We start from the raw sequence: 22,603 nt of genomic DNA, 5'->3' as shown, positions 1-22,603 counted from the left end.
CAGAATTGGAAGTAGAATGAACGGAAGGTACACGGACCAGAACCCTCTGTTTCACACAAGGAATTCGATTTGGTACTGTCAAATTACATATAGTAGAAATTATAAGCATCAACAGTTTTTACGACTTATGTCAAAGATGTTTGATAGCTTTGCGTGGTCGTGTCGCTGAGATGATTTAAAGCAGGGGTCACCAACCTTTTTGAAAGCAAGAGCTACTTCTTGGGTAGTGATTAATGCGAAGGGCTACCAGTTTGATACACACTTCAATAAATTGCCAGAAATAGCCAATTTGCTCAATTTACCTTTAACGTTATTATTAATAATCAATGATATTTACACTTAATTGAACGGTTTAAAAGAGGAGAAAACACGAAAAAAATGACAATTACATTTTGAAACATAGTTTATCTTCAATTTCGACTCTTTAAAATTCAAAATTCAACCGAAAAAAAGAAGAGAAAAACTTTAAAAAATAATTTATGGAACATCATTAGTAATTTTTCCTGATTAAGATTAATTTTAGAATTTTGATGACATGTTTTAAATAGGTTAAAATCCAATCTGCACTTTGTTAGAATATATAACAAATTGGACCAAGCTATATTTCTAACAAAGACAAATCATTATTTCTTCTAGATTTTCCAGAACAAAAATTTTAAAATAAATTCAAAAGACTTTGAAATAAGATTTAAATTTGATTCTACAGATTTTCGAGATTTGCCGAAATAATTTTTTGAATTATAATCATAAGTTTGAAGAAATATTTCACAAATATTCTTCGTCGAAAAAACAGGAGCTAAAATGAAGAATTAGGTGAAAATGTATTTATTATTCTTTACAATAAAAAAAATAAATTTACTTGAACATTGATTTACATTGTCAGGGAAGAAGAGGAAGGAATTTAAAAGGTAAAAAGGTATATGTGTTTAAAAATCCTAAAATCATTTTTAAGGTTGTATTTTTTCTCTAAAATTGTCTTTCTGAAAGTTATAAGAAGCAGAGTAAAAAAAATAATGAATTTATTTAAACAAGTGAAGACCAAGTCTTTCAAATATTTTCTTGGATTTTCAAATTCTATTTGAGTTTTGTCTCTTTTAGAATTAAAAATGTCAGGCAAAGCGAGACCAGCTTGCTAGTAAATAAATACAATTTAAAAAATAGAGACTGCTATTTGAGCTATTTTTAGAACAGGCTAGCGGGCTACTCATCTGGTCCTTACGGGCTACCTGGTGCCCGCGGGCACCGCGTTGGTGACCCCTGATTTAAAGTGTAGTCCGAGCAAAGTGTGTGTTGTGCAGGACATCAGAGAATGTTCTGGACCTCAGAGCGTTCTCATGCAGCTCAACTGTCACGTCAAAGACAAATTCAACCAACTCCGGCGCAGGATTCAGGTGAGTGCGTGCGTGTCTGACACACCTCTCTGGGGTCTTGGTGTGGTCTTACCCTGCGCCGCTGTGGGCTTGCAGGATCTGGAGCAAATGGCCAGAGAGCAGGACAAAGAGTCGGACAGAATGTCCATCCAAACGGAGGCAGAGAGCCAGCGGAGACAAATGCTCAGGTTTGACTCCTTTGCCATTTCTAAACATGATGTTTTCATGTGGTCGCATGATGTACTGTATTTTTCCGACTATAAGTCGCAGTTTTTTTCATAGTTTGGCCGGGGGTGCGACTTATAGTAAGGAGCGACTTATGTGTGAAATGATTAACACATTACCGTAAAATATCAAATAATATTATTTATCTCATTCACGTAAGAGACTAGACGTACAAGATTTCATCGGATTTAGCGATTAGGAGTAGATATGTCCGATATTATCGGCCGATAAATGCTTTAAAATGTAACATCGGAAATTATCGGTATCGGTTTTTTTATTATCGGTATTTTAATTTTAAAAAAATTAAATCAGCATAACAAACACAAGATACACTTACAATTAGTGCACCAACCCAAAAAACCTCCCTCCCCCATTTACACTCATTCACACAAAAGGGTTGTTTCTTACTGTTCTTAAAGGTCTACTGAAAGCCACTACTACCGACCACGCAGTCTGATAGTTTATATATCAATGATGATATCTTAACATTGCAACACATGCCAATACGGCCGGGTTAACTTATAAAGTGACATTTAAAACTTCCCGGGAAATATCCGGCTGAAACGTTGCGGTATGATGACGTATGCGTGTGACGAAGTAAGAGTGACGGAAGTTATGGTACCCCGTAGAATCCTATACAAAAAGCTCTGTTTTCATTTCATAATTCCGCAGTATTCTGGACATCTTTTGCAATTTGTTTAATGAACAATGAAGGCTGCAAAGAAGACAGTTGTAGGTGGGATCAGTGTATTAGCAGCGGACTACAGCAACACAACCAGGAGGACTTTGTTGGAGCGCTAGCCGCGCTAGCCGCCGACCTCACCTTGACTTCCTTCGTCTCCGGGCCGCCAAACGCATCGGGTGAAGTCCTTCGTCCTTCTGCCGATCGCTGGAACGCAGGTGAGCACGGGTGTTGATGAGTAGATGAGGGCTGGCTGGCGTAGGTGGAGAGCTAATGTTTTTAGCATAGCTCTGTGAGGTCCCGTTGCTAAGTTGCTAAGTTAGCTTCAATGGCGTCGTTAGCAACAGCATTGTTAACCTTCGCCAGCCTGGAAAGCATTAACCGTGTAGTTACATGTCCACGGTTTAATAGTATTGTTGATTTTCTATCTATCCTTCCAGTCAGGGGTTTATTTCTTTTGTTTCTATATGCAGTTAAGCACGATGCTATCATGTTAGCTCCGTAGCTAAAGCATTTCGCCGATGTATTGTCGTGGAGATAAAAGTCACTGTGAATGTCCATTTCGCGTTCTGGACTCTCATTTTCAAGAGGATATAGTATCCCAGGTGGTTTAAAATACAAATCCGTGATCCACAATGAAAAAAGGAGAGTGTGGAATCCAATGAGCCAGCTTGTACCTAAGTTACGGTCAGAGCGGAAAAAGATATGTCTTGCACTGCATTCTAGTCCGTCACTCTAACGTTCCTCATCCACGAATCTTTCATCCTCGCTCAAATTAATGGGGTAATCGTCGCTTTCTCGGTCCGAACCTTTAAAGGCCTACTGAAATGATTTTTTTTATTTAAACGGGGATAGCAGATCCAGTCTATGTGTCATACTTGATCATTTTGCGATATTGCCATATTTTTGCTGAAAGGATTTAGTAGAGAACGACGACGATAAAGTTTGCAACTTTTGGTCTCTGATAAAAAAAAGCCTTGCCCCTACCGGAAGTAGCGTGACGTAGTCAGTTGTTCGCTTCCTCATATTTTCCTATTGTTTTCAACGCAGCTAGAGCGATTCGGACCGAGAAAGCGACGATTACCCCATTAATTTGAGCGAGGATGAAAGTGTGTTTTTTTAACTTTTGATTTAACATTGATTTGCAAAAAATAAAAATAAAAACCTAAAACTTTCATATTGTCATTATGGGGTATTGTTTGTAGAATTTTGAGGACAAAAAAATAATTTATTCCATTTTGTAATAATGCTGTAACTTAACAAAATGTGGTAAAAGTGAAGGGCTGTGAGTGCTTTCCAGATGCATTGTACATGGTAGCATGTTGTATTCATGTGGTAGCATGTTGTATTCATGTGGTAGCATGATGTATTCATGTGGTATCATGTTGTATTCATGTGGTATCATGTTGTATTCATGTGGTATCATGTTGTATTCATGTGGTAGCATGTTGTATTCATGTGGTAGCATGTTGTATTCATGTGGTAGCATGTTGTATTCATGTGGTAGCACGTTGTATTCATGTGGTATCATGTTGTATTCATGTGGTATCATGTTGTATTCATGTGGTATCATGTTGTATTCATGTGGTAGCATGATGTATTCATGTGGTATCATGTTGTATTCATGTGGTATCATGTTGTATTCATGTGGTATCATGTTGTATTCATGTGGTAGCATGTTGTATTCATGTGGTAGCATGTTGTATTCATGTGGTATCATGTTGTATTCATGTGGTAGCATGTTGTATTCATGTGGTATCATGTTGTATTCATGTGGTATCATGTTGTATTCATGTGGTAGCATGTTGTATTCATGTGGTAGCATGTTGTATTCATGTGGTAGCATGTTGTATTCATGTGGTAGCATGATGTATTCATGTGGTATCATGTTGTATTCATGTGGTATCATGTTGTATTCATGTGGTATCATGTTGTATTCATGTGGTATCATGTTGTATTCATGTGGTATCATGTTGTATTCATGTGGTATCATGTTGTATTCATGTGGTATCATGTTGTATTTATGTGGTATCATGTTGTATTCATGCGGTATCATGTTGTATTCATGTGGTATCATGTTGTATTCATGTGGTATCATGTTGTATTCATGTGGTAGCATGATGTATTCATGTGGTAGCATGTTGTATTCATGTGGTATCATGTTGTATTCATGTGGTATCATGTTGTATTCATGTGGTATCATGTTGTATTCATGTGGTATCATGTTGTATTCATGTGGTAGCATGTTGTATTCATGTGGTAGCATGTTGTATTCATGTGGTAGCATGTTGTATTCATGTGGTAGCATGATGTATTCATGTGGTATCATGTTGTATTCATGTGGTATCATGTTGTATTCATGTGGTATCATGTTGTATTCATGTGGTATCATGTTGTATTCATGTGGTATCATGTTGTATTCATGCGGTATCATGTTGTATTCATGTGGTATCATGTTGTATTCATGTGGTATCATGTTGTATTCATGCGGTATCATGTTGTATTCATGTGGTATCATGTTGTATTCATGTGGTATCATGTTGTATTCATGTGGTATCATGTTGTATTCATGTGGTAGCATGTTGTGTTCATGTGGTAGCATGTTGTATTCATGTGGTAGCATGATGTATTCATGTGGTAGCACGTTGTATTCATGTGGTATCATGTTGTATTCATGTGGTATCATGTTGTATTCATGTGGTAGCATGTTGTATTCATGTGGTAGCACGTTGTATTCATGTGGTATCATGTTGTATTCATGTGGTAGCCTGGTGTATAAATGTGGTAGCACATTGTATTCATGTGGTATCATGTTGTATTCATGTGGTATCATGTATTCATGTGGTATCATGTTGTATTCATGTGGTATCATGTTGTATTCATGTGGTAGCCTGGTGTATAAATGTGGTAGCACGTTGTATTCATGTGGTAGCATGTTGTATTCATGTGGTATCATGTATTCATGTGGTATCATGTTGTATTCATGTGGTAGCATGTTGTATTCATGTGGTAGCATGATGTATTCATGTGGTATCATGATGTATTCATGTGGTATCATGTTGTATTCATGTGGTATCATGTATTCATGTGGTATCATGTTGTATTCATGTGGTAGCATGTTGTATTCATGTGGTAGCATGTTGTATTCATGTGGTAGCATGTTGTATTCATGTGGTAGCACGTTGTATTCATGTGGTATCATGTTGTATTCATGTGGTAGCCTGGTGTATAAATGTGGTAGCATGTTGTATTCATGTGGTAGCACGTTGTATTCATGTGGTATCATGTTGTATTCATGTGGTATCATGTATTCATGTGGTATCATGTTGTATTCATGTGGTAGCATGTTGTATTCATGTGGTAGCATGATGTATTCATGTGGTATCATGTAGTATTCATGTGGTATCATGTATTCATGTGGTATCATGTTGTATTCATGTGGTAGCATGTTGTATTCATGTGGTATCATGTTGTATTCATGTGGTAGCATGTTGTATTCATGTGGTAGCACGTTGTATTCATGTGGTATCATGTTGTATTCATGTGGTAGCATGTTGTATTCATGTTGTATTCATGTGGTAGCCTGGTGTATAAATGTGGTAGCACATTGTATTCATGTGGTAGCACGTTGTATTCATGTGGTAGCATGTTGTATTCATGTTGTATTCATGTGGTAGCCTGGTGTATAAATGTGGTAGCACATTGTATTCATGTGGTATCATGTTGTATTCATGTGGTATGTATTCATGTGGTATCATGTTGTATTCATGTGGTATCATGTTGTATTCATGTGGTAGCCTGGTGTATAAATGTGGTAGCACGTTGTATTCATGTGGTAGCATGTTGTATTCATGTGGTAGCATGTTGTATTCATGTGGTATCATGTTGTATTCATGTGGTATCATGTTGTATTCATGTGGTAGCATGTTGTATTCATGTGGTAGCATGTTGTATTCATGTGGTAGCATGTTGTATTCATGTGGTAGCACGTTGTATTCATGTGGTATCATGTTGTATTCATGTGGTATCATGTTGTATTCATGTGGTATCATGTTGTATTCATGTGGTAGCATGTTGTATTCATGTGGTAGCATGTTGTATTCATGTGGTAGCATGTTGTATTCATGTGGTATCATGTTGTATTCATGTGGTATCATGTTGTATTCATGTGGTAGCATGTTGTATTCATGTGGTAGCATGTTGTATTCATGTGGTATCATGTTGTATTCATGTGGTAGCATGTTGTATTCATGTGGTAGCACGTTGTATTAATGTGGTATCATGTTGTATTCATGTGGTATCATGTTGTATTCATCTGGTACCATGTTGTGTTCAGGTGATAGCATGTTGTATTCATGTGGTAGCATGTTGTATTCATGTGGTAGCATGATGTATTCATGTGGTATCATGTTGTATTCATGTGGTAGCATGTTGTATTCATGTGGTATCATGTTGTATTCATGTGGTATCATGTTGTATTCATGTGGTATCATGTTGTATTCATGTGGTAGCATGATGTGTTCAGGTGATAGCATGTTGTATTTGTCAACATGTTTAATAATTCAACATATTTAGTCATGTAGCAGCATGTTTATGTGTTAGCATGTTTATGATAGCATGTTGCGCTGCAGTAACCAGACGGCGTGGAGGAAGGCCAACCTGGCGTGCAAAATGTCCATGGACCACATGGCGAAGGACGAGCTGCTGCGCGAAGGAGAAGGTCAAAACATCCGGGCGAGGTTGGTTTCCACTCAGGGGGGAGGAGGAGGAGGAGGTGGGTTTCCTGTGACCTTTGACCTCACGTGCGAGCGCGGCGTTCCGCAGGAAGGCGACCAAGGAGAGTCTGGTGGGGAGCAGCAGCAACATCACCGAGAGTCTGATGTCCATCAGCAGGATGATGGCGGAGCAGGTCAAGCAGAGCGAGGACAGCATCAGCACGCTGGGTGAGGACACACACACACACACACACACACACACACACACACACACACACACACACACACACACACACACACACACATACATGTCTTGCCTACTTTGTGTGGACCCACGTTTGGTTAGTGGGTTGTGAGGGCCCCCCTTTCCACTATAGCTAGAATGATGAAAAAATATACATCTAGCCCTAGATGGGAGTAGAGAGTTGCAACTAGGGATGTCCGATAATGGCTTTTTGCCGATATCCAATATTCCCATATTGTCCAACTCTTTAATTACCAATACCGATATCAACCGATACCGATATCAACCGCAGTCGTGGAATTAACACATTATTATGCCTAATTTGGACAACCAGGTATGGTGAAGATAAGGTACTTTTTTTTTAAATGAATAAAATAAGATAAATAAATTAAAAACATTTTCTTGAATAAAAAAGAAAGTAAAACAATATAAAAACAGTTACATAGAAACTAGTAATGAATGAAAATGAGTGAAATGAAGTGTTAAAGGTTAGTACTATTAGTGGAGCAGCAGCACGCACAATCATGTGTGCTTACGGACTGTATCCCTTGCAGACTGTATTGATATATATTGATATATAATGTAGGAAGCAGAATATTGATAACAGAAAGAAATGGGGGGAGGGAGGTTTTTTGGGTTGGTGCACTAATTGTAAGTGTATCTTGTGTTTTTTATGTGGATTTAATAAAAACAAAAACAACAACAACAACAAAAAACGATACCGATAATTTAAAAAACGATACCGATAATTTCCGATATTACATTTTAAAGCATTTATCGGACATCCCTAGTTGCAACCTCACTTCAGAATGCAAAACACACAAAGTAAAAAAAAATGTTTACTTGTGTAGTTGTGAGGACCAGGCAAATGTCCTCACAAGTCCAAAGATCCTCACAGAAAGGGTGTGGTTTGTCAAGTGTATGTCCACACAAGGATGGTGAGACAAGTGCACACACACACTCTTGTATTTCTTACCTTCTTGAGACCGCCGAAAAATGCCTACCTCTTTAGGACCTCCCTTTCTAGATACATAAAGATGTGTATTTACAACATTAATAATATATACATACTATGTAAATATAAAAAAGTAAACTTTTAGTTCATTTTAATCTTTTGTTTGTAATTGGTTTTTAATCTTCATTATCTACTTCAAGTTATTACAGTATGTCTCTATATACATATTTATTTTTTAATACATTTTGCCTAAAGGGGGCACAGTTACATTTCTTACCCACACTTGTTATTACATATGTGGGCCAGAGGGGGAGCACTTAATTTTTTTTTTACACACACTTGTTATTTCATGAATTGATTGATTGATTGAGACTTTTATTAGTAGGTTGCACAGTGAAGTACATATTCCGTACAATTGACCACTAAATGGTAACACCCGAATAAGTTTTTCAACTTGTTTAAGTCGGGGTCCACTTAAATTGATTCATGATACAGATATATACTATCATATATACTATCATCATAATACAGTCATCACACAAGATAATCACATTGAATTATTTACATTATTTACAATCAGGAGTGTGGAGGGGGTGGGGTGGGGATATGGACATCAAGTAGTGGACATAGAGAGAGAGAGAGAGAGAGAGAGAGAGAGAGAGAGAGAGAGAGAGAGAGAGAGAGAGAGATCAGAAGGCATAAGAAAAAGAATCTGCATTTGATTGTTTACATTTGATTATTAGCAATCCGGGGAGGGTGTTAGTTTAGGGTTGTAGCTGCCTGGAGGTGAACTTTTATTGCGGTTTTGAAGGAGGATAGAGATGCCCTTTCTTTTATACCTGTTGGGAGCGCATTCCACATTGATGTGGCATAGAAAGAGAATGAGTTAAGACCTTTGTTAGTTCGGAATCTGGGTTTAACGTGGTTAGTGGAGCACCCCCTGGTGTTGTGGTTATGGAGTCCTTTGAGCGCTGGGTCCTGCCCCACCTCAAGGACATCACCGCCCCCCTCCTGGACCCACTGCAGTTCGCCCTACAGGTCTGTGGATGATGCAGTGAACCTGGCCCTCCACTTTATCCTGGAGTATCTGGACTCCCCAGGAACCTACGCTAGGATCCTGTTTGTGGACTTCAGCTCTGCCTTCAACACCATCCTCCCTGGACTGCTACGAGACTAGCTCTACCAGCTCAGCGTGCCCGACTCCCTCTGCGGTTGGATCAATGACTTCCTGACAGACCGAAGACAGCACGTACGGCTGGGGAAGATTGTCTCGGACGGTGGAACCACGAACACTGGTACTCCTCAGGGCTGTGTACTCTCCCCCTGTATACAAACTGCTGCACCTCCGGTCACCAATCCGTAAAACTGCTCAAGTTTGCGGATGACACCACCCTCATCGGGCTCATCTCGAATGGCGATGAGTCCGCCTACAGGAGAGAGGTGGACCGGCTGGCGTCCTGGTGCAGCCTCAACAACCTGGAGCTGAACGCCCAGAAAACAGTGGAGATGATCATGGTCCCCATTGTGGACTCCTTCCGTTTCTTGGGCACCACTATTACTCAGCCATCATAGAGTCCATCCTGACCTCCTCCATCACAGTGTGGTTCCCCGGCGCCACAGTCCAGGGTAAGAGTAGACTGCGGCGCATCGTACGTGCTGCTGAGAAGGTGATTGGCTGCAAGCTCCCCATCCCTCCAGGACTTGTTCTCCTCCAGGACCAGGAGGCGTGTGAGTGGGATCACAGCTGACTATTCTCCCCTCTCCCCTCAGGCAGGAGACTACGCTCCATCCAGACCCACACCTGAACAGTTTTTTCCCCTGGGCCATCAGGCAAATGAACAATAACTCCTAACAGCAGCTCCTTGAATTCCTTCCAAGTCTGATAGCTCAGTTACAGCTCTTTTTATTACCAAATATGGGTTATATGTAGGGATGATGTTTGATAAGGAATTATCGAGTTGGAGCCTATTATGGAATCCTCTTATCGAACAGATTCCTTATCGATTCTCTTATGGAGTCCAGATAGGTTGTTGTATATGGAAAAAAAACACACAATATTTGGTTTAACAAAAGCTTACTTTTATTATATAATAAAAAAATAAAATCTAATAAATAAATAAATATTGACTGTTACCCACCTAAAAAAATAAAATTAAAAAAATAAATATTGACTGTTGTTACCCAAAGTATATTAAGTGGGATTTTTCAGAGAAACAAATATATACAGTAACACAAAAACAAGCTGTCTCTGTGATCACTATAGGTGTATAAATAATAATATAGTGTTAAATAAAATCAGTCCCTCGGGCACAAAACTGAAAATAATACAGCTCTCCAAAAAGTGCACTTCTGCTGCTATTGGAACATAACTGTTTGTTATGATGCTTTGACATTTTTGCACTTTATTTCTTTATTGAAAGAACATTCTATGAAGAGAAAAGTTGTTTGCAAATGTGGTTACAATGCTAAAAAATGAAAAGTTAAAGCTAAAAAAAAAATACACTTTATTGAGTTAACATTATTTCTTTATAGGGGGAAAAATGTTATGAGCGAGAGAATATAACAACTACACTACCCAGCATGCAACGGGAGTGACGAGCATGCGCGGTAGCCCCGAAAAGTGTTGCATGTTGCCACGCTGTGAACGTAAACGTCAAGAAGTCAGCCAACACGCCTCGTCTGCATTATTTATAATTAGACCGACAACACATCTACAGTGTGATTTTGTAACGTTTACAAGGAAAGAAAAACAAAAGTTAAAAAAGGGAGATATGTTGTATATATATGTATGTGCTGCGGTTGTTTTAAGAACGTTGCGACAGCTGCCGTAAAGGAGGTGCGTTGCTAGCCTGGTTGCTATGTTTCCGGTTGGTGGTAAAAGTGTTGGTCATGTGTTTTACCCTGCTCAAATCTCTCAGTAAAGTTATTCGATGGATTATAGCTTTTGTTTTGAACTTTATTACACCTTGGAGCGCTTTTTCCCGTCCATTGTTTTCCTGCTTTCGCTATCTGCGCCTAATGACTGAGCTACGTGACGTCATTTATTGTGATGTCCCACGGAGCATTTCTGGTCGGGACGGGATTCGAATAAAGAATCAACTCTTTTCCTTTACTATAGTGGTCTCGATAACGGGTACCGGTTCTCAAAAAGGGATTCGAGTCCGAGGACTCGGTTCTTTTCTTATCAAACAACCGGGAAAACTGGTTTCGAGTATCCCTAGTTATACGTGTTTTATGTTGCACGTTTGCACCAAGAAAAATTCCTAGTTTGTGAACCCGTTCTCAAACAATGGCAATAAAACTATTCTGATATGTTAACCAGAGGGGGAGCACTTTTAAAACTGACAGTCAATTTGAAAAATCCCTCCTTTTTGATAGATTTCACCACCAGGGGGTACAAATGAGACATTCTCTATTAGATGCAATGCTTTTCCGTACCATGATTTATGTCATCACCTCCTATGGAAGGCACTTTTCCTTGTTGATGTCTCAAGAAGGGTAGAAATACAAGAACACACTCGCCTCACACTCTCCATCTCCTCCACAGCCACCTCCTCCCGCACAGTGCAGGAGACCAACGAGGAGTTCAAAAGCATGACAGGCACCATCCACCTGGGCAGGAAGCTGATCCTCAAGTACAACAGGCGGGAGCTGACGGACAAGCTGCTCATCTTCCTGGCGTTGGCGCTCTTCCTCGCCACCGTGCTCTACATCCTCAAGAAGCGCCTCTTCCCGTTCATCTAAACTCCTCCCCCTCGCCAGTGGACGTCACACATCGAGTCAGGGCCGGGCGATACGGCTGTAGGTCAATATCACTTATTCCTGGCCATGACGCCTCAGGATGCTACAGGAAGTATCAGGGGAGAGGAAAGTTTGGGCTATTCTGCTGCCCCCGTGACCCCATGGATGGAACTATCTGCAACCACCAGGAGAAAAATGTACTAAATTTAAAATCTACCCTGATTATAATACCCAAGGCAGAAAGGAAACTATGTAAACAAAATATTAGTTAAATACGCAAAGAAATGTCAGTAATTTCTGCATGGAAATTACAGCGGTGCTCTAAAGGGTAAGCACGGCAAAGATGCTGTGGCGCCTTGCATTTACAGACCAATATGGTTAATGATAATCATATTAAACCGTTAAAAAAAAGTAAGAAATGTGCAAAAATTTAACAAAAAAAGTCAATAGAAATTTAAGTAATTTCTGCAGGGAAATTACAGCGGTGCTCTAAAGGGTAAGCACTGCAAAGATGCTGTGGCGCCTTGCATATACAGACCAATATGGTTAATGATAAAATCATATTAAACAGTTAAAAAAAAGTGTGCAAAAATTTAACAAAAAAGTAAATAGAAATTTAAGTAATTTCTGCAGGGAAATTACAGCGGTGCTCTATAGGGTAGGTATGGCTAAGATGCTGTGGCGCCTTGCATTTAAAGAACACGTGTCTGATTACGTTCGCTTTATACAGTAAACTCATCCACAATTCCACTCCAAGGAATCAACCACAACCAAACTTGATACGGTTACCTGATTGGCCGGTCACTCCCACTGACCACTTCCTGTGTGGCTCGGTCAGCAGAGAGCAAGTACCTTTCATGCTTGGACGCAATCTTTTATCAGTTACATGTCTATCGCGATATATTGATATTGTCTTATCGCCCAGCCCTACATTGTAGGATTTCTGCTCCGAATACTACAGTTCAAAATGACTGACTTTGTAACCGTGGTAACCAGTGGTTATTTGCATCTGCCAGCAGGTGTCAGTGGACTCACGCGTGACATTCATTTGTTTGTTTGGCTTTTATTTAAATAAACGTCACATTTCTCGTAAATGAAAAATACATTAAAAGACTCGTACATAACCGGTTTATAAACTAAAAAAAAAATACAAGAGTGAAGAGTGTTGGCGCCCCCTGCTGGTTAGCGGTGAGGTAGATAGTTTTGTCCTGGTTTAAAAAAATGTAAAAAGTATAAAAATACAAAAACAGGTTAGGGGTTCTCCGTGGCATTGAGTCCGGACCATGTCACGTTGTCCGCCGCTTGGGTCGCTACGGCCGGTGGTCTTGGCGTGCCGGTGGGTGGGTCGTCCAGACAGGCGGGGCTGAAACTGCCGCAAAGCGCCCCCCAGTGCTGCTCACATTGTCCCCGCAGGCGGCGGCCCACCCAGGACCGGACGTCGCCGCCGCACTCCAACAGGAAGTTCATCAGCTCAGCATGCGGTCTAAACAAGACGCGGGACAAAAAGTCACACCGGAACCACATTTTCCCTTTCCCTGCCGCGTCAACTCACCCGGGGGGGAAGAGCAGGTGGAAGTGGACCAGGCTGCTGACTGTGTCCAGGTGGTCCCGCACGGTGAGACACAGCTGGTGCTTGGAGAAGCAGTCCCTCTGCAGCGAGAAGAGCAGATCCTTCACGGCCACGCAGCGACGACTGATGCAGCTGAACCGCTGACGGAGGCCCAGCGCCAGACACCGCAGCGCCTCCTTCACCGACAACTTGCCCTGTGAGACACACGTGAGCACAGACACAGGTGAGCACAGACACACGTGATCCCAGACACACGTGAGCACAGACACACGTGGGACGGACTGGTTGTCAAATGTGGTATTGTTTAATAGGTGTATAACTGTTTGGTTGTCAAATGTTAAGGTGGTATTATTAAACAAGTGTATAATTGGTTGTCAAATGTTAAGGTGGTATTATTAAATAGGTATGTAATGATTGTCAAATGTTAAGGTGGTATTATTAAATAGGTGAATAATTGGTTGTCAAATGTTAAGGTGGTATTATTAAATAGGTGTATAATTGGTTGTAAAATGTTAAGGTGGTATTACTAAATAGGTGTATAATTGGTTGTCAAATGTTAAGGTGGTATTATTAAATAGGTGTATAATTGGTTGTCAAATGTTAAGGCAGTATTAAACAGGTGAATAATTGGTTGTCAAATGTTAAGGTGGTATTATTAAATGTGTATAATTGTTTGGTTGTCAAATGTTAAGGTGGTATTATTAAATGTGTATAATTGTTTGGTTGTCAATGGGTCAAATGCACAGAATAACTTCACCACACCTTCTGTGTGACAATCATTGGTACTTAAAAAAAAAAATGTTAAGGTGATATTATTAAATAGGTGTATAATTAGTTGTCAAATGTTAAGGTGGTATTATTAAATAAGTGTATAATTGGTTGTCAAATGTTAAGGTGGTATTATTAAATAAGTGTATAATTGGTTGTCAAATGTTAAGGTGGTATTAAATGGGTGTATAACTGTTTGGTTGTCAATGGGTCAAATGCAGAGAATAATTTCACCACACCTGTGTGACAATCATTGGTACTCAAAAGAAAAAAAAAGTTAAGGTGGTATTATTAAATAGGTGTAAAATTGTTTGCTTGTCAAATGTTAAGGTGGTATTATTAAACAGGTGTATAATTGTTTAGTTGTCAAATGTTAAGGCGGTATTATTAAATAGGTGTATAATTGGTTGTCAAATGTTAAGGCGGTATTATTAAATAGGTGTATAATTGGTTGTCAAATGTTAAGGTGGTATTATTAAATAGGTGTATAATTGGTTGTCAAATTTTAAGGTGGTATTATTAAATAAGTGTATAATTGGTTGTCAAATGTTAAGGTGGTATTAAATGGGTGTATAATTGTTTGGTTGTCAAATGTTAAGGTGGTATTATTAAATAAGTGTATAATTGGTTGTCAAATGTTAAGGTGGTATTAAATGGGTGTATAATTGTTTGGTTGTCAAATGTTAAGGTGGTATTATTAAATAAGTCTATAATTGGTTGTCAAATGTTAAGGTGGTATTATTAAATAAGTGTATAATTGGTTGTCAAATGTTAAGGTGGTATTAAATGGGTGTATAATTGTTTGGTTGTCAATGGGTCAAATGCAGAGAATAATTTCACCACACCTGATTAGTTAAGGTGGTATTATTAAATAGGTGTAAAATTGTTTGCTTGTCAAATGTTAAGGCGGTATTATTGAATAAAAAAAATTTGTTGTCAAATGTTAAGGTGGTATTATTAAATAAGTGTATAATTGGTTGTCAAATGTTAAGGTGGTATTATTAAATATGTGTGTTAATTGGTTGTCAAATGTTAAGGTGGTATTTATTAAATAAGTGTGTTAATTGGTTGTCAAATGTTAAGGTGGTATTATTAAACAAGTGTATAATTGGTTGTCAAATGTTAAGGTGGTATTAAATAAGTGTGTTAATTGGTTGTCAAATGTTAAGGTGGTATTTATTAAACAAGTGTATAATTGGTTGCCAAATGTTAAGGTGGTATTATTAAACAAGTGTGTAATTGGTTGTCAAATGTTAAGGTGGTATTATTAAACAAGTGTGTAATTGGTTGTCAAATGTTAAGGTGGTATTATTAAACAAATGTGTATAATTGGTTGTCAAATGTTAAGGTGGTATTATTAAACAAGTGTATAATTGGTTGTCAAATGTTAAGGTGGTATTATTAAACAAGTGTATAATTGGTTGTCAAATGTTAAGGTGGTATTATTAAATAAGTGTTAATTGGTTGTGAAATGTTAAGGTGGTATTAAATAAGTGTGTTAATTGGTTGTCAAATGTTAAGGTGGTATTTATTAAATAAGTGTTAATTGGTTGTCAAATGTTAAGGTGGTATTATTAAACAAGTGTATAATTGGTTGTCAAATGTTAAGGTGGTATTAAATAAGTGTGTTAATTGGTTGTCAAATGTTAAGGTGGTATTTATTAAACAAGTGTATAATTGGTTGTCAAATGTTAAGGTGGTATTATTAAACAAGTGTGTAATTGGTTGTCAAGTGTTAAGGTGGTATTATTAAACAAATGTGTTAATTGGTTGTCAAATGTTAAGGTGGTATTTATTAAATAAGTATGTTAATTGGTTGTCAAATGTTAAGGTGGTATTAAATAAGTGTGTAATTGGTTGTCAAATGTTAAGGTGGTATTATTAAATAAGTGTGTTAATTGGTTGTCAAATGTTAAGGTGGTATTTATTAAATAAGTGTGTTAATTGGTTGTCAAATGTTAAGGTGGTATTAAATAAGTGTGTAATTGGTTGTCAAATGTTAAGGTGGTATTATTAAATAAGTGTGTTAATTGGTTGTCAAATGTTAAGGTGGTATTATTAAATAAGTGTAATTGGTTGTCAAATGTTAAGGTGGTATTATTAAATAAGTGTGTTAATTGGTTGTCAAATGTTAAGGTGGTATTATTAAATAAGTGTAATTGGTTGTCAAATGTTAAGGTGGTATTATTAAACAAGTGTGTTAATTGGTTGTCAAATGTTAAGGTGGTATTATTAAACAAGTGTGTTAATTGGTTGTCAAATGTTAAGGTGGTATTATTAAACAAGTGTGTTAATTGGTTGTCAAATGTTAAGGTGGTATTACTAAATAAGTGTCATCAGCATAACAGCGAAAGCTAACAGCATATTTGCGTATGACGTCACCTAGCGGCAGCAGTAGTGCAGGGCCAAGAACCGAACCCTGTGGAACTCCGCACGTGACCTCAACACGCGTGTCCACACCACAATCAAAGTCATCTCTGAGCCCACCTGTGAGTCGTAGTTCCCCGCGTGGTGCAGCAGCGTGACGCAGATGCGATGCAGCCCGTGGATCTCGCACGAGTTGTTGCTGAAGCACTGGAAAGTCTCGCAGCCCACGTCGTCTGAACCCAGCAGGCACGTCTGGATGGCCGCTGGTGGGAGTGGGAGTGGGAGTGGGAGCGGGAGTGGGAGTGGGAGCGGGAGCGGGAGCGGGAGTGGGAGTGGGAGCGGGAGTGGGAGCGGGAGCGGGAGTGGGAGTGGGAGCGGGAGCGGGAGCGGGAGTGGGGGTACAATAAACGGGAGCAGTTGAGTTGTCGCGGTGACGTCACGTTCGCGTGGACCACCCACCTGTGCTCTGCGGGGAGAGGCGACGTTTGGCGTCGGCCGCGTGTCTGTCGTCCGTGACGTCGCGCATGTCCGAGCCGCGCAGGTGTCCGCACGCGGAGAGCCAGAGAAGCAGGAGCACGGCCGGCGCATGCGTGTTCATGTCTGCGCGGGGCGTAGTGGGGAGGAGGGGAGGGGCGTGTGCGGTGCGCGGGCGCGGAGCCGCTTTTATACGGCGTGCGCGTTCGCGTCAGCCAATCGCCGGGCGGGCGGCCTCGTGCACAGCTTTGAATAGGAAATCAGTTCAAGATAAGTGAAGAGAAACTGACTTGTGCGCCTGCGCCGAGCAAAACCCCGGAAACTCATCGGCAATAAAAGCACGTGACCATGCACTCCAACATTGATTGATAGATTGATTGAGACTTTTATTAGTAGATTGCGCAGTACAGTACATATTCCGTACAATTGACCACTAAATGGTAACACCCGAATAAGTTTTTCAACTTGTTTAAGTCGGGGTTGACCTTTTTGAAAGCAAGAGCTACTTCTTGGGTACTGATTAATGCGAAGGGCTACCAGTTTGATACAAACTTCAATAAATTGCCAGAAATAGCCAATTTGCTCAATTTACCTTTAACTCTATGTTATTATTAATAATTAATGATATTTACACTTAATTGAACGGTTTAAAAGAGGAGAAAACACCAAAAAAAATGACAATTCAATTTTGAAACATAGTTTATCTTCAATTTCGACTCTTTAAAATTCAAAATTCAACTGGAAAAAAAGAAGAGAAAAACTAGCTAATTCGAATCTTTTTGAAAAAAATAAAAAAAATAATTCATGGAACATCATTAGTCATTTTTCCTGATTAAGATTAATTGTAGAATTTTTAATGACATGTTTTAAATAGGTTAAAATCCAATCTGCACTTTGTTAGAATATATAACAAATTGGACCAAGCTATATTTCTAACAAAGACAAATCATTATTTCTTCTAGATTTTCCAGGACAAACATTTTAAAAGAAATTCAAAACACTTTGAAATAAGATTTAAATTTGATTCTACAGATTTTCGAGATTTGCCAGAATAATTTTTTTTGAATTTTAATCATAATAAGTTTGAAGAAATATTTCACAAATATTCTTTGTCGAAAAAACAGAAGCTAAAATGAAGAATTCAATTAAAATGTATTTATTATTCTTTACAATAAAAAAAATAAATTTACTTGAATATTGATTTAAATTGTCAGGAAAGAAGAGGAAGGAATTTAAAAGGTAAAAATGTATATGTGTTTAAAAATCCTAAAATCATTTTTAAGGTTGTATTTTTTCTCTAAAATTGTCTTTCTGAAAGTTATAAGAAGCAAAGTAAAAAAAAATAATGAATTTATTTAAACAAGCGAAGACCAAGTCTTTAAAATATTTTCTTGGATTTTCAAATTCTATTTGAGTTTTGTCTCTCTTAGAATTAAAAATGTCGGGCAAAGCGAGACCAGCTTGCTAGTAAATAAATACAATTTAAAAAATAGAGGCAGCTCACTGGTAAGTGCTGCTATTTGAGCTATTTTTAGAACAGGCCAGCGGGCTACTCATCTGGTCCTTACGGGCTACCTGGTGCCCGCGGGCACCGCGTTGGTGACCCCTGGCTTAAATTGATTCATGATACAGATATATACTATTTTCATAATACAGTCATCACACAAGATAATCATCAGAGTATATACATTGAATTACTTACATTATTTACAATTATTTAAATACCTCTTCGGACTATAAATAATCAAATGTAAACAATCAAATGTAGACACTTTTTCTTATACTTTCTGATCTCTCTCTATGTCCACTACTTGCTGTACATATCCTACCAAGTCAGTCCTACACTGTTCCAATGTCCATTTCTCTGATGATGCAATTGTTGATGACTGAAGTGTTGATACCAACCAAACCTGTCTGTATCATGAATCAATTGAAGTGGACCCCGACTTAAACAAGTTGAAAAACTTATTGGGGTGTTACCATTTAGTGGTCAATTGTACGGAATATGTACTTCACTGTGCAACCTACTAATAAAAGTTTCCATCAATCAAAAAAAGGGGTGTGGGATATGGAGGGGGAGGGGGGGTTTAGGATTGGTTGATATCAACACTTCAGTCATCAACAATTGCATCATCAGAGAAATGGACATTGGAACAGTGTAGGACTGACTTGGTAGGATATGTACAGCAAGTAGTGGACATAGAGAGAGAGATCAGAAAGTATAAGAAAAAGTGTCTACATTTGATTATTTACGATCCGAAGAGGTATGATGTGGAAGGGGGAGGGTGTTAGTTTAGGGTTGAAGTTGCCTGGAGGTGTTGTTTTAGTGCGGTTTTGAAGGAGGATAGAGATGCCCTTTCTTTTACACCTGTTGGGAGTGCATTCCATATTGATGTGGCACAGAAGGAGAATGAGTTAAAGGCCTACTGAAAGCCACTACTAGCGACCACGCAGTCTGATAGTTTATATATCAATGATGAAATCTTAACATTGCAACACATGCCAATATGGCCGGGTTAACTTATAAAGTGACATTTTAAATTTCCCGCTAAACTTCCGGTTGAAAACGCCTTTGGATGATGACGTATGCGCGTGACGTAGCCAGTGAAACAGGAGTATCGGTAGCCCATTGAAGCCAATACAAAAAGCTCTGTTTTCATCTCAAAATTCCACAGTATTTTGGACATCTGCGTTGGTGAATCTTTTGCAATTTGTTTAATGAACAATGGAGACTGCAAAGAAGAAAGTTGTAGGTGGGATCGGTGTATTAGCGGCTGGCTGTAGCAACACAACAAGGAAGACTTACTTGGATAGCAGACGCGCTAGCCAACGCTAGCCAACGCTAGCCGCCAACCGCATCTGTGATCGGGTGAAGTCCTTCGTCGCGCCGTCGATCGCTGGAACGCAGGTGAGCACGGGTGTTGATGAGCAGACGAGGGCTGGCTGGCGTAGGTGGAGCGCTAATGTTTTATCATAGCTCTGTGAGGTCCGGTTGCTAAGTTGCTAATTTAGCTTCAGTGTCGTTAGCAACAGCATTGTTAAGCTTTGCCAGGCTGAGAATTATTAACCGTGTAGTTACATGTCCATGGTTTAATAGTATTGTTGATCTTCTGTCTATTCTTCTAGTCAGGGATTTATTTATTTATTTTTAATCTGCATTTGAGCCAGATGCTATCACGTTAGCTCAGTAGCTAAAGAGCTTCGCCGATGTATTGTCGTGGAGATAAAAGTCACTGTGAATGTCCATTTTGCGTTCTGGACTCTCATTTTCAAGAGGATATAGTATCCCAGGTGGTTTAAAATACAAATCCGTGATCCACAATAGAACAAGGAGTGAGTGTGAAATCCAATGAGCCAGCTTGTACCTAAGTTACGGTCAGAGCGAAAAAAGATATGTCTTGCACTGCATTCTAGTCCATCACTCTAACGTTCCTCATCCACGAATCTTTCATCCTCGCTCAAATTAATGGGGTAATCGTCGCTTTCTCGGTCCGAATCGCTCTAGCTGCATTGAAAACAATAGGAAAAAATGAGGAAGCGAACAACTGACTACGTCACGCTACTTCCGGTAGGGGCAAGGCTTTTTTTTTTATCAGAGACCAAAAGTTGCAAACTTTATCGTCGTTGTTCTATACTAAATCCTTTCAGCAAAAATATGGCAATATCGCGAAATGATCAAGTATGACACATAGAATGGATCTGCTATCCCCGTTTAAATAAAAAAAAATCATTTCAGTAGGCCTTTAAGACCTTTGTTAGATCGGAATCTGGGTTTAACGTGGTTAGTGGAGCTCCCCCTGGTGTTGTGGTTATGGCGGTTAAGGAAGTAGTTTGACATGTACTTCGGTATCAGGGAGGTGTAGCGGATTTTATAGACTAGGCTCAGTGCAAGTTGTTTTAATCTGTCCTCCACCTTGAGCCAGCCCACTTTGGAGAAGTGGGTAGGAGTGAGGTGTGATCTGGGGTGGAGGTCTAGAAGTAACCTGACTAGCTTGTTCTGGGATGTTTGGAGTTTAGATTTGAGGGTTTTGGAGGTGCTAGGGTACCAGGAGGTGCAAGCGTAATCGAAAAAGGGTTGAATGAGAGTTCCCTCTAGAATCTTCATGGTGCTTTTGTTGACCAGAGAGGAGATTCTGTAGAGAAATCTCGTCCGTTGGTTGACCTTTTTGATCACCTTGGTTGCCATTTTATCACAGGAAAGGTTAGCCTCTAGAATGGAACCTAGGTAGGTGACCTCATCTTTCCTGGTGATGACACTGTCACCCACTTTTATAGTGAAGTCACTGACTTTCTTGAGGTTGATGTGGGACCCAAACAGGATGGATTCCGTTGTACCCAAGTGTATGGATAGTTTATTGTCAGTGAGCCAGGTGCAAGTTCTACAGAGCTCAGCACTGAGGATTTTCTCCACCTGTGACTTGTCCTTGTCGGATACCAGCAGGGCCGAGTCATCCGCAAACAAAAACAATTCACAGTCGCATGCTGATGACATGTCGTTTATGTATATTAGGAACAGTAAAGGCCCTAATATACTGCCTTGGGGGACTCCACAGCTCACTGAGAGGGGGGGACGGACACGGTGCCGTTCACCTCTACCACCTGCTCCCTCCCCTCCAAGTAGGATTGCATCCAGCTCCATGAGGTTTTATCAAATCCGATTGCTCTGAGCTTATCTAACAGTATAACGTGGTTAACAGTGTCAACAGGTGTCACCTTTCTCACTAAATAGATCCCTTCTTTCCATTTTTAAAGGAAAACGTGCAATTAGTGCTTGTTTTTTAACTTTAATATTGTCTGATCGTGCAACAAAAATTATGTCATCATTATTTCTAACATTTTTGTGAACTACTTAAATATCTGCAGACTTAAAATTTGTTTGAAAAAAAATCTAAAGCGGCGTTTGTCTAACTTTTGTCACCAAGTAACCACCTCAGAAAAACACTTAAAGTCCCACCAACATTAAAATACAGTAGCGTAGTACACCTAAGTATTTGTTAAAAACAAAGCAGAGGTTCTATTCAACAAGTATATTTGATATTTCCACACAGAGTTTGAACAGTAACACTGTGTCTGAATATTTATCACTGATCTAATGCATATGGCAATTGTGTCATATCATATTAGGACCTACCTCACCCTCCCCTGCCCCCGCCCCACCCCCACCCCGACAGTCCGCCCAGATCTTTTTCTTCTACAATTTAAGTAGAAATAGAAACTGCAGTGCTGTGAGGGAATGAACCGAGCTATCTAAAGGTCGAAGCAGTCTCTAAAATGGTCGCCCGTCTCTCATGCTTTTGTCCTCCTTGGTTTGGTAAAACCTTGGCAGGGATTGAAACTGAAAGTTAACTAGACACACAGACACACACACCTCATTCTTCACTCTCTCTTCAGACTGGTAATTTATGTGAGTGTGAGAGTGCATAGATTAAAAAAACACAGAGTGGGGTGTTTTAAAAAAAAATTAGATTTTTGAATTAGTCGCAATTTTTAAT

General features: G+C 39.3%; 2 protein-coding genes across 4 annotated transcripts in view; one reads left to right on the top strand and one right to left on the bottom strand.

The window, feature by feature from the left end:
- The window catches only part of bnip1b (BCL2 interacting protein 1b), a 26,402-nt gene that overhangs the window by 1,842 nt on the left and 1,957 nt on the right, over positions 1–22,603 (top strand). Inside the window, exons 2-6 of one of the 3 annotated variants that reach the window (XM_062049193.1) lie at positions 1,299–1,391; positions 1,467–1,558; positions 6,909–7,016; positions 7,102–7,220; positions 11,739–13,725. In XM_062049193.1, the coding sequence (XP_061905177.1) occupies positions 1,299–1,391; positions 1,467–1,558; positions 6,909–7,016; positions 7,102–7,220; positions 11,739–11,935 (609 nt within the window). In that variant the 3' untranslated portion in view covers positions 11,936–13,725. Of the gene's footprint in view, positions 1–1,298; positions 1,559–6,908; positions 7,017–7,101; positions 7,221–11,738; positions 13,751–22,603 lie in introns of those variants that run through there. The other 2 variants (XM_062049191.1, XM_062049192.1) reach the window with 2 other exon arrangements.
- The window catches only part of LOC133649982 (stanniocalcin-2-like), a 22,433-nt gene continuing 12,809 nt past the window's right edge, over positions 12,980–22,603 (bottom strand). Inside the window, exons 4-7 of the mRNA XM_062046697.1 lie at positions 17,097–17,297; positions 16,758–16,900; positions 13,485–13,696; positions 12,980–13,415 (exon numbers count right to left, since the gene is read on the bottom strand). Coding sequence (XP_061902681.1) covers positions 13,184–13,415; positions 13,485–13,696; positions 16,758–16,900; positions 17,097–17,297 — 788 coding nt within the window. The 3' untranslated portion in view covers positions 12,980–13,183. The remainder of the gene's footprint in view (positions 13,416–13,484; positions 13,697–16,757; positions 16,901–17,096; positions 17,298–22,603) is intronic.

The sequence above is a fragment of the Entelurus aequoreus genome, linkage group LG05 (assembly GCF_033978785.1).
Source record: "Entelurus aequoreus isolate RoL-2023_Sb linkage group LG05, RoL_Eaeq_v1.1, whole genome shotgun sequence".
NCBI classification, from domain to species: Eukaryota; Metazoa; Chordata; class Actinopteri; order Syngnathiformes; family Syngnathidae; genus Entelurus; species Entelurus aequoreus.
This window is presented reverse-complemented; position numbering and strand designations above follow the sequence as displayed.